General features: G+C 38.0%; 1 protein-coding gene across 1 annotated transcript; it reads left to right on the plus strand.

Annotated features, from left to right (window-relative positions):
- Positions 1 to 691: 691 nt before the first annotated feature.
- kctd13 (potassium channel tetramerization domain containing 13) lies at positions 692 to 10,802 on the plus strand. The gene is made up of 7 exons (XM_084926298.1): positions 692 to 1,117; positions 2,173 to 2,433; positions 4,302 to 4,471; positions 4,559 to 4,648; positions 8,665 to 8,717; positions 8,799 to 8,994; positions 9,337 to 10,802. Exons 2-7 carry the CDS (start codon positions 2,196 to 2,198, stop codon positions 9,583 to 9,585), a joined length of 996 nt encoding a protein of 331 aa, XP_084782424.1. The 5' UTR covers positions 692 to 1,117; positions 2,173 to 2,195; the 3' UTR covers positions 9,586 to 10,802.
- The last annotated feature ends 1,298 nt before the right edge of the window (positions 10,803 to 12,100 follow it).

Here is a 12,100-nt window from a genome sequence, read left to right on the forward strand (position 1 = left end):
CTCAGGTTGTGGTATGTTTGTACATAGTGTGCAACTTGAAGTGGCCTGTCACTGTCTCTGAGTTGCATTGCAACTCCTGGAGAGAGGAGAATGTGACGTTATAGTCTCTGAAAAATAAAACTATAGATCTGAATTTGTTAATGTGAATGTTTTACATTGTAGGAAGACCTGAAACTCTGAGTCAGAGCCAGTTGTCAGTGTCCAGTGAACACGCATATATCTGTGTTCCAAGTACCATAATCATGTTTATGAGCATACCTATATTTTAGACCCGTTATTTGCAGTGTAACAAATGCTGGTCACTGGGCCAGGTTGAAGGGATTAATACAGACATCCTTAAAACAATCATTCCATCCACTCACCAAACACTTACAGGCAGTTTAGAATCACTTTTATTAACCTAAACCCACTACCCGCATGTCTGTTCAAAACTCATCGAAGAGCAAACAACAGAACAGATATTGTGTTGTTGCAGTTCCTCACTGTGACCAGTAGATGGCAGTGTATACACGGCCTAAGGCTCAGCTATAACAGAGACGCTCACCGGTCCCGAAAGAAATAGTAATTTTAATATATTTTTAGAGAAATTCTGTTGTTCTGTTAAAAAGAGAATAATATGAATGTGTGGTAGTCTATTACAACAAGTTAGTGTAAGCACTAACCACTTGCTCGATAGGTGGCAGTCATTCCATTCAAAGATCGGTTAAAAGTAGAAGAAGAAAACAGCGGAAGAAGATGTCTAGTTTCGCTTCCGACTGACCTATTTAGCTTATCATACTAGCTGCAGTTTTGTGCCCAACAGTGAAATTGGAGTGGATGTGGAGTTCGCGTTCTTGGTCACTACTTTATGACTTTTCATCTAAAAAAAAAAAGCGGTACAGAGCAAATGAGCATTAGTAGCTTAAAGCGTGACGGAGTAGACTAGCTGCTGTTAGCCTCGTTCCTTTAGCTGTGCGATTAAAATGAGGCGTCGGATGTTAGCTGCGCCGTAAATTCACCTGGCCTCTTTACAGAAGCTAGCTAGTTGATTAACGATTGCTGGCTAATTAAAGCTATATTTTTAGTTTTGTTAGCTTAGATAGGTTCACTCTCTTAACACCCTTGGATGTTCAGTGTGGTAAGTACAGTTTATTATGAGCTAGCTCAGTGTAATTTCAGTTTAATAGTCCGATATGTCAGCAGCTGTCATATTACAGTAGACGTCAGTCAGGGGTGTCATTTGAGGTGCCTCATGTGACTGAAAGTGTTTATGTTGTCTAATCAATGGCTGCCAGTAAAGCCTCAGGGCTTTATGTAAAAAGGGCTAGTCTGAATCAGTTTGCTGTTTGGGGAAAAATGGTCATTTGATCCTAATGTTTTGTCCTGATAGATGTTCAAAATCAATCATTACAATAAACAAAGTGGATGTGGCTGAGAAAATGATGTGATTTTAGTACAGGTTTAGAGGTTTGGTGACAGTTGTAATTTGGCCCTTTTTTTTAAAAAAAAAAATCTACACACCCACATGGTGTATTAATGTCATAGTAACACAAAGATCAGCTGAAACTCTTTTTAAATTCCCCACCGTGATTAATGATTAAGGTTATTAGAGTTCACTAAAACTAGATATGAGGAAAGGAATATTTTAGTTAAGTAGATTTTTTTTTTAAAAAAACACAAAAAACCCCACTACTTTCACCCACACTGCTTTGAAAAAAACAATGTGTTTTTATTCTAATATTTTTATTTTCTTAAATGTTGCCTCTGGCATTTACTCTAAATGCAATATTACTTAAAAAGATGTCAAACAGAGACTAATACAATTTTTTCGAAGATTAAAACTAAATGAAAAGTAATTTGAAAATATAAAACTATAATAACCCTGTTAAGTTAATAGTTCTATCTATTTTGCATATGCTCACACCCTCATGAGCACTTACTCCATTTCCCAGTGCACTTTGTTCTGACTTGAATTTTTTTTATATATTCGTCATTATATGTGGCTTCTGTAGACACAGATAATCATAACATCAGCTACAGAGCAGAAAGAGGAAAGAAAGCAGAAAGTAGCTCAGATACAAAGCTATTCTCCTAAAGTCTAAGAGCTATTATGTTACTCTCAGTTAAGAAGCAGCTGAAATAGAATAATTATCTGCAGTGGCGTAAATAATATAAAACTCTTGTGTATTTCAGTCAGAAAGTGACTCTTCAACCCCATGTCTGCTGAGGCTTCAGTCGGCAGTCATGCTGCCGACTCTGCCCAGTCCGCTGTTTCCCAGCCTGCCTGCCTTCACACAGATGAGCACAGGAACCAGGGTCTGCTGGGGAGCAAGTACGTCAAGTTAAATGTTGGTGGCTCATTGCATTATACAACCATCCAGACATTAAGCAAGGAAGACAGCCTGCTGCGGAGCATGTGCAATGGAGAAACTGATGTTACCATAGACTCGGAAGGTGGGTGGATGTATCTCTTTGGTGAGCACTAAGATTTTGAAGACTGTGTTGTTGATATCAGGAGTTTTAACATGATGTTGAGAGTTTGAGGCAGGGTTTTATGCAGTTATACTTAGGGATGAGAATAGATAAGATTTTCACGATTCCGATTCCATTTTCGATTCTGTTTAACGGTTCGATTCTTTATCGATTCTTATTTTTAAAAAAGGAGAACACTAAGGGCGATTAGCTTAGAACTTTGTTTCATAACTTCTTTTTGAAGAAGATAGAAATTTAGGAGTAACATGGCCTTACAAACCCAACAGTGAGATCTTAAGAGATCCACGGCCTACAGCTCTTCAATGGGGTGTCACAGGGTCCCCAGGAAAAAAAATTGTAAATGTAAAATAATAAAATAAATATTCTTCTGTAGGAATAACAAAGTATACCATAAATTATTCTGTAGCAATTACACAAGAATATCCAGTAATGTCCAGATCGCGCTAACATAATATGCACTGTTAGTTGATTATTTACCTGCCGCATTAATGGGAGAGGACGTACAAACGTTACCGCTGCTGCTGGGTTGAGATTCACGAGTCCGGAGCGGAATTAAAAACACGACATTCATTTAAGGTTATCGCGTGTTTTGTGAGAAAATGCTTTTGCATATTTGTAGTGTTTCCTCCCTTAAATGAAATATCTACTTTGCAAGTATTGCGTGTTGCCCTGTTGTCATTCGCTCTCGTAAAGTATAACCAAACTTTTGAGCCGCTTAGGCGCCACGTTTCATTCGGGGCGACTGGAATCGATAAGGGAATCGTTTGCAAAAATGCCAACAAGAACCGGGTTTCGATACCCATCCCTAGTTATACTTATTTCCAGAATTTAATGATAACTCTCAGTTACTGTGTATTCACTAAGCAGAATCTAAAACGGAAGTTGTGTCAAACGGCTGTTGCAGTATCCTGTCACCAAGACTTGCACTGTATAGAAGGTGTAGGGTTTATTTTACGTGAGGAGACCTAAAAAATGGGCTTGAACAGAAAGTCTTACACTTTGGAAGTCATTCAGTTTTGCACCAATTCAGCCAAAATCCTTACAATACTGATGTGTTAACCTCATATCCATCACACTGGTAAATGCAGCTGTCAGGTTTTATTTTCTTTTAGTTGTTTACACTTCTGCAGCGTTCACATGTTGTCGTTCTTTTCATCTTGTAAGCATTTATAACAACCAAAACAAAATAATAAATGAACGATCACTTACATCATGTGCAAAATTCCAAAAAACGCCATTTATTACTGAGATAGTCCTTTTTTGTATATGTCTATACTCTTTCTATATCTGTCCATCTATCTTTCCATCTATGAGGCTGTCCACAATTCACAAGAATGGCTGCTTCTACAGTTTTGATCATCTAGTGCAGAGGTTGGCAACTTTAAACATCAGAACAGGAATTTTTGCCCCTCCCACAGAATACTGGGAGAAAAAGCGCGCGCATGGGTGAAACAAATACGTACAAATCATTACTTGTACATCATATCGTGCGCATTTGCAACGCATTTGTCTTAATTAACTCCAGTAGTCATTTAATATAAACCCAACACTGAATTCTGAATATTTCTGTTTTGTTTTGTTTTATTTTTAAAACATTTTTGTATCTGTCAGAGTCCCAAGAGTATGCCTTATTAACCATACTACTGTTTTAAAAGTCCCACCAAAATAATGTTGACTCTGAAAGCTGGTAAATATTGAATTATGTTGTATCCTCTTTGTTAGCTGTTATGCTAACACATTAAAGGGACCTCTTGACTACCTCAGTAAATATAATATAAGCATAATAACCTGAATTAAAATTCCTGAAATTACTCTCCCTTTTGCTCTAGGGTGGGTAGTTTTGGATAGATCTGGTCGGCATTTTGAGCTGGTTCTGAACTTCCTTCGAGATGGCTCAGTACCACTTCCGGAGGACCACAGAGAACTAGATGAAGTTCTAAAAGAGGCCCAGTACTACCGGGTCCAGGGACTCGTCCAACACTGCCTCAGTGTCATGCAGGTAAACACGTGGTACTAAGATTTCTTTTTTGTGGATTTTAATAAAATGAAACATGTACAAATTTTGACATGTTTTCTTTACTTCCAGAAACAAAAGGATGTCTTTGAAAGTGTATGCCGCATACCCATGATCACCTCAGCCAAAGAAGAACAGAGGATGATTGCTACATGTAGAAAGGTAAATTTAATTCAAGCCTCATCAATTGGCCCCTAAGCTGGATGCATATGTAATGACTGTCTAGCTGTTTGTGAATGCAATTTGGAGATGCTGAGTGCTGGCAGATAGTTATGTAGTATTTAATGTTTAGGAATCAGTCATTTTCTTAAACATTTCTTAAATTCCTAATATTAGTGACTGATGCTGTTACTGTTACCCAGGACAGGGCTCTAGACTAACTTTTTGTTAGGTTAGGCGCGCCTAACTTTAAAAAGTTAGGCGCACTCAAATTTTTCAACCGCATCGCTTAACACCGCAGTTTTACATGTGCACTTTTTTTGGGGGGGAAATTGCAGTCCATACAGACAATATTCATTTGTAAATTATTCACTAACAATCTTGTGCTTAAAGTGCTTTGGCAATAGTGTAGAAAATGTTAAACTTAATCATCACATCGGCCTCCTCTGACGACCTGTTTGCTGCTGCCTGCTGCTGAAAGGCATTGAGGAGAGGGAACATTTGGGCAGTGCATTTATTGCAGCACATAATGTGTTTTCTGGATACACTGTGCTTTTTCAACGTTCAAAGATTGATGGCTCTGTGTCAGAGCACTGGCTGTGAATTTCAGACTGATCAGGCCTTGACTTAACAAAAAAGTTATCAATAGTTCTTTTCATCTTTTCCTATTACCCACAGATACATCCACTTCTGTCGGGCCTAGGCTACTCACTAGGGCTGGGTATCATCACTGATTTCTATAATCCATTCGATTCCGGTTCTCAAAGTCCTGATTCGATTCAATTTTGCCTCAGACGTCAGAAATATTATAATTCTGATCATTTATCAATGCTGATACATGTGAGACTTCATCAGAATTGTGAACATCACAGCAGATGCCTTTGTGTGAAGTAACTGAGAATAAAACACAGAAAAACATGAAGGAGATTTTTCTGGCCTGGCTTTTTATAGCAGATAACCTTCAAAATATTCTGCAATATTCTGCAATTTTGCATAATTTTAAAAAGTTTCTTCAGTATTGAACAGCAGACATTAGGCTTTCTTGTCCGACGTCATTTAAGTAAAAAAAAAAAAAGAAAAGAAAAAGACAGTGGCCGCTGTAAGAAAAAAAAATGGTAGACTGGTGGGTAATAAGCCAATGAATAATGCAGAAAACAGAGATTTGAGACGGGAAACTGTTCTTCAAGTACAGAGAGAGAGAGCTGTGCATGAAGTGTGATTTTTATCGTGGTGGAAGCAAAACAGCAAAAGTCAGAGGGAATTCATGACGACATTTATCAAATGTGAAGCGTAGTTTGCTGCTTCTTTTGCTGCTGGCTCTGTGAATTTTGGTTGGAGGGAGACAAAACCTGCAGCTCAGAATCTAGCGCAAAAAGACGTAAACACAGAGCGGGCCCGACGCATCAGAATCCCTGAGCTCCGACAGCGTGTCCGTCTACGTGGGGGTGAGAAAGAGAACTGATTCTGATGCGTCGGGTCCGCTCTGTGTTTACGTCTTTGTGTGGAATCCATGTACCTGCTCTCATTTACTGTTTGGTGGTTGTTGAAATAGTTTTGTGAGCTTTAATCTGAGAATCTGGCATTTCTGGCAAAACACAGTTATATTTAAAAGTCGATTCAGGATTTAATGAATCGATATCACTTTATTCAAGCTACTCACCTCCCTCTTCCAACTGCACTTTCAACTGGACCACGGCCAATCAGAGAGGTCCCGCCCCTGACTATTTCTGATTCTGGATTGGTTTAGTCCAATAGGGGCATAATGTGTGTCTGTTGATGACCACACGGAGAGTGTGTTTTTTTTGTTTTTGTGTTTTTTGTTACCCGAACAGTTGGTCGTACTTGTGCGACCAAAGATTTTTTTTAGTTGCACCATTGAAAAATGTGGTCGCATTTGTGACCAAATTAGTCGCACTCTAGAGCCCTGCCAGGAGATGGAAAAAGATGCACAAGAGAAAAATATTGAACAAAAAAACAAAACACAACAGTAATTATATTCAAGCCTAAAATGCTTGTAAGTATAAGTTGTAAGCACTGTGCTACATTAAACCTACAGGAGCTGCACGCCCCTGGAAACCCATGCTATGAAGCTCCAGACACAGGTTGGCACAGTTTTTGTGCTGATGTTAATCCCAGAGGAGGTTTGGAGCTCTCCAGTTTTTACTCACTATACACCTTAGCATTCGGCAACCTCCGCTCTGAAACTTTACGTGGTCAACACTTCATGGCTGAGCTGCTGTGGTTTCTAAATGCTTCCACTTTTCAACAATACAACAGACTGTTGATTGTGGATTATCTAGGAGGGAAAATATTTCAGAAGAAAATCAAGAGGTGGGGCCCAGTATAGTATTGTATTACTTTGGTGAATAAGAAAAAAAGCTGAGATTGTTACAGGCTCCAGCAGACACTGCTGGTAATTGTGTTTATTGTACTTGAAAAAAGAGCTTTTATTTTTCTCAACTAAAGAAGGTAGCAGGGCTTTATCTGAAATACTCTTATATTACAGACGGACCTGTTTTTCTTAAAACATCTGTGTAAAGAGTGTGGTTCCCATTTCACAAATTACAGCATTACCTTGTCAATAGAAACTCAGCATTTCCCTTGTGAGTTTCAAAATAAAAGCCCTTAAGCTTTTCTGTGTCCAGAAACTTTCACAATACGTTTGTAGGAAATTAATCGTGTAGCACTAGATCAGGGGTCGGCAACCTGCAGCTCTTTAGTCCTTATAGTGCGGGTCCGCGTGGTTTGGGAAAATAAATTAGAAGTATTTAGCTGAAGTGTATTTTATTTATGTTAGTTATTTTTTTTTAACTTGTAGTTCTAAATTGGAAGATTATTGTGACATTGAAATATAAAAATAAAATAAAATTTTATTATTTTTTCATTGCTCAAAATAAGCGTCACACTCGCAGAAGCCGGTATACCCGCAGAAACGCCGTGCATTTATCGAGACTTTCAACCCCAGGTAGGCCAGTTATGGATCTTCGGATCCACATTGTCAGCAGCTATTCTCCACCGTGAACTATGTTAAAAACAAACACCGCTCACGCCTCACAGATGGCAGCTTACAGTCCTGCGTAAAGATGAAAGTACAGCCCCGATTTGCATACGCTGTGCGCAAAGGTTCAGGAGCAGAAGTCCCATTGTAAACATATCACGGCAGGCCCGACGATGTTTGCATGAACACGCTTTTCAGCATCTCTTTATTGACCACTTTTCACACACGGTTGCTGTACGCATACAGCCGGCTTTAGCTTTTCAGCTCACAGCCCGACACATACCAACAACAGCATAGATAGCACAGACGTTAAGGCGGCGAGGCGTGATTGCGGGTGCCGCTCAGGTGCGTCCGCCTCCCCTGCAGCGGTGCTGCAGACCACACCCGGCCACACACATTAACCTGGTAAAATACATATTTAGGCAGTATTTTTCATTTTTTTAGCAGCATAGTGCTTTTTTTCCAATTATTTTTTAAACATCAGGTCAAGGCTCCAAAAGCCCAAAGGCGATATAAGGGTGGCGGCTCACAACAGTTTATGTTTGCTACATGGATCATTTTAGTTCAGCTGGGTGTCTTTCCTTTTGTTAGATTTCTTTAAGAGTTCAAAATGTGTTAATTACATAAATAAAATGTAATTTTCTCTGTAGCACTTCATGGATTTCATAAGCAACATACCTTAGTTGTTCACACAAAGCATAAAGGTAAAAAAACACAGTGCTATCTTCATTTTAGATGTCAAAAAGTATTTGTGGCTCCCAGTGTTTTCTTTTGCATGGAAACCGGGTCCAAATGGCTCTTTGGGTGTTAAAGGTTGCTGACCCCTGCACTAGATGCTTGCACTTATATTTTTGTTGTTATTGTGTTGTTCACCAGCAGTGTGTTTTCTACTGAAATGACCCCTTTGGTTTAAGGCTCCTCACTTACTGTTAACTAGAAAGAGACAGTTTAAGTGTTTGTCTCGTTTTAGGTTATATTAAACGTACCCTCTTATTAATATTGCTCTTTCTTGCTCTTTTAGCCAGTAGTAAAATTGCAGAACAACAGAGGAAACAACAAATACTCATACACCAGGTAAGATCTTTGGATTTTTAAAATGATAATGAATCCACAAAGTTCATAGATGCTTACTTTTTCTTGCTCTGCTGTGACCAGCAACTCTGACGATAACCTGCTGAAGAACATTGAACTGTTCGACAAACTCGTACTGCGATTTAATGGCCGCGTCCTGTTTGTCAAAGACGTGCTGGGGGATGAGATCTGCTGCTGGTCTTTTTATGGCGAAGGCCGCAAGATTGCTGAAGTGTGCTGCACTTCCATTGTCTATGCTACAGAGAAGAAGCAGACCAAAGTAAGCATTGTTTAATAAATATTAAAGCATTTGATCAACATTTTTGAGAAATACACTTACTTGCTGTCTGGTAATGATGGCAGCCTTTTAATTAACCTACAGTAAATCCAAAGAAGAGAAAACCCTCCCACTGGAGTCAGTTATTGAGCTTTCTACATTAAGAGAAGCATGTGGTTGGATGAAAGTGATATGCAATTATGGTTTTTAAACTTATTCCTGTACCAACACCTTATATTGGGCTTATGCCCTGAACATATGCTTATTACAAATAAGCACATTTTCAGGTTGCTGTACAGAGCAAATAAATATTCAGTGACCTTTCCCAAACACCTGTGCTTCTAGGTTGAGTTTCCCGAAGCCCGAATATTCGAAGAAACCCTCAATATCCTCATCTATGAGAACAACAGAGGATCTGGACCAGGAGGCTTGCACCTTTTAGATTCAAGAGGCTCCGGTTCATCGCTGGGAGCTGGTCAGTCAGAGGAAGAGGGTGCTGTGGGAGGGGATAGACGAGTACGACGGATCCACGTACGGAGACACATAATGCATGATGAAAGAGGCCACGGTCAGCAAACTGTGTATAAGGACTAATAATGTCAAAACAAAGCAGGGGAAAGGGACTTAAACTTTGTTGGGATTTTTTTGTTTGTTTGTTTTTTGAATGTTAAGGGAATGAAAAACACGTCTTCGATGACAGCAATAGTTTGGTTCGTAATTTCATTAAATGTCCTCAGACTTTTCAGAAATGTTGGTTGATGACTGATTTGTAAATTTAGGTCTGAGTGTGCGTGGAAAGGAAAATGCATTTGTTTACATGAAAACAACGTGTGTACAGTCTTTAGATGGGAAATACTGGTACTGATACTGGTATAGACATTACTTTTCAGAGGTTAATGAACCTCCTGCAAGCTACTGAATAGTCCTCAAAATCCAATGTTCTCCCATCTTTATCTTAGAGCAGACTACCTAATGTCCATGTGGGTTTTAATGACATGCACAGGCAGCCTTTTCTGTGTGTGACTTGTAGGAAACACTGTGTCAGTTTATGCAGGCTGTGAAACTTTATTCCCCTTTCTCTTCTGGAGTGAGATGCTGCCGAACATTGATGGACAGAGGACGGTGAAGTTGAGGCTAGATATTGCAACACTGGAATAAAACACAGTAGCCATTTTTTTTTGGGGGGGGGGGGGGCTTGTGAATGATGAGAAGCTCAGTTTTCTTTATTTATGTTATTATAGCTGTTGCTTCAAGATGTTTTTTATTAATTTATGAACCTAATTTATTATTTGGTATTTAACTTTTGTATTGAGTCTTTGTGTTCACTCGTGCTCAAACGAGTTTTAATTTCAGAAAAGGTACGTTGCACTCTCTCTGCACGCAAAATTTGAATTTACTCCTGTAAATGAATAAATTGTAAGCTTACATTTCAGTTTAAGTTTTCAAGAGGAACCGAAACCATTTCTTGGATTTTGCATTTTGTTCTGAGCCATAGACTTTCACTTCTTCTCTGTCTTAAACTAAACTACAGAATTTTGGGTTTTTTTTGTTTGTTTTATGTTGTTTTTCTTTGGCCATATAGTGATGACAAAAGTGGTGTGTGTACTGGGTTGTATTTTTTGTTCTCTCAGGGAGAGGATTGTCTTTCTAATCTTCATTAGTGTGTAACCCTAATCACTCTGAATACTGGAAAATCTGAATGAGAGCAATATGTAACTCAGATCTTTTATAAAATAATCTTGAAATATGCACTAATGTAATTTCCGTCCAATAGTTGTCATGGAAATATTTCAATAAATGACTGAAATCTAGCTTGGACTGTTTTTTGTTTGGTTTTTTTGCCCCTTTTATTTCTAAGATACTTTACAAAACAGACTTCCTTATAACATGTTCTTTCTGTAATATTACATAAAAACTACCATGCTGAAATTAATTAAACATAGGGGAAGTATGTGCAAAAGCCAAACCAATTAGATTCGGAGTGAATCTCTTTCTCTCACTTAGGCAATGGCCTCAGCAGTGACCACTGCCCTTCTAGCCTTGGGTGGGTGTTCATCATCTTCTTTGGGCTGCTCACTTCCAGTGTTACAATGTCCCCTCTTTAGGTCCTCCTTTACTACATCTGTGGAACATCTCTAAGGTTTTCTTTTTCTAGTTTAAAAAACACCAGTACAGTCTGACTGGTCATTACTGTATTGAAAACACTGCAAAAACAGCTCCAGTCAACTCTCATATAAAGAGAAAAAAATTAAAAATGGGGGGGGGGATCTTTTAGATAATTCATTATTATTTGCTTTTATAAATTAAAATGATCTTATTATCTAGTGCCTTCTATTGCTAAGTATTTGGGAGATATTTGGTATTAGAATAAAGTGAAATTATAATGGAAAGTGCAAATTTTATTAGCTATTAGCAGCCCCCAGTTTTTAGTATTATCCTTCCCAACAATATGCAAACAGCTCCACACAGACAAGAAAAGAGAGACGATAATTAACAAAAAGAAAAACCTGAAAACTAACTGAATAAAAACTGAAAGACATGATTCAACAAAATTGGTTACATATACATTTCATATTGCCATGGTCAACAAACTAAGGATTGTATGCCTTATTACAGCAGTTTTTTTTTTTTAAATCTTACATTAAGATAGCACTACAGCACTTTCATCACATATAGGAAACAAGGATAAATGTTTTTTTTAAAAACTAACAAACTGTTTTATGATCCTGGAAAATTAAATAGAATAAAATGAATTTAAAAATGGAGTTAATTAGTTGTAGTATTCGTTAATCTGGTAAAATCTGAGGATTTGATGAACATGCTGAGACTCTGGATAGCTGCAAGACTGGGGGTCAGCTGATTTAAGAAATTCCTGTTTCTGTGGTAATATCTGTAGTGATTTTACTAAAACTTTGCTCTAGCCTATGCCCTAAAACAGCTAATATTAAAGACAAAAACTAACATAGAAACTAATAAAAACTATATAAAGCTAAACATTTTTGAAACAATAACTAAACTGAAACGAGCAAAAACACTCCAGGAACTAACTGCAAATAAACTGAATTTAAAAAAAAAAAGTCCAAATGAAATATAAAAATAAAACTTAGAA

Source organism: Perissodus microlepis, chromosome 4 (assembly GCF_051167445.1).
Source record: "Perissodus microlepis isolate ML-2025 ecotype Zambia chromosome 4, ASM5116744v1, whole genome shotgun sequence".
In the NCBI taxonomy this organism is placed as follows: Eukaryota; Metazoa; Chordata; class Actinopteri; order Cichliformes; family Cichlidae; genus Perissodus; species Perissodus microlepis.

Coding starts and splice junctions, on each gene's coding strand:
- kctd13 (XM_084926298.1), top strand. CDS start 2,196: ATGTCTGCTGAGGCTTCAGTCGGCAGTCATGCTGCCGACTCTGCCCAG. Junction 4,472..4,558: donor ACTGCCTCAGTGTCATGCAG/GTAAACACGTGG, acceptor CTTTACTTCCAG/AAACAAAAGGATGTCTTTGA. Junction 8,995..9,336: donor CAGAGAAGAAGCAGACCAAA/GTAAGCATTGTT, acceptor CTGTGCTTCTAG/GTTGAGTTTCCCGAAGCCCG.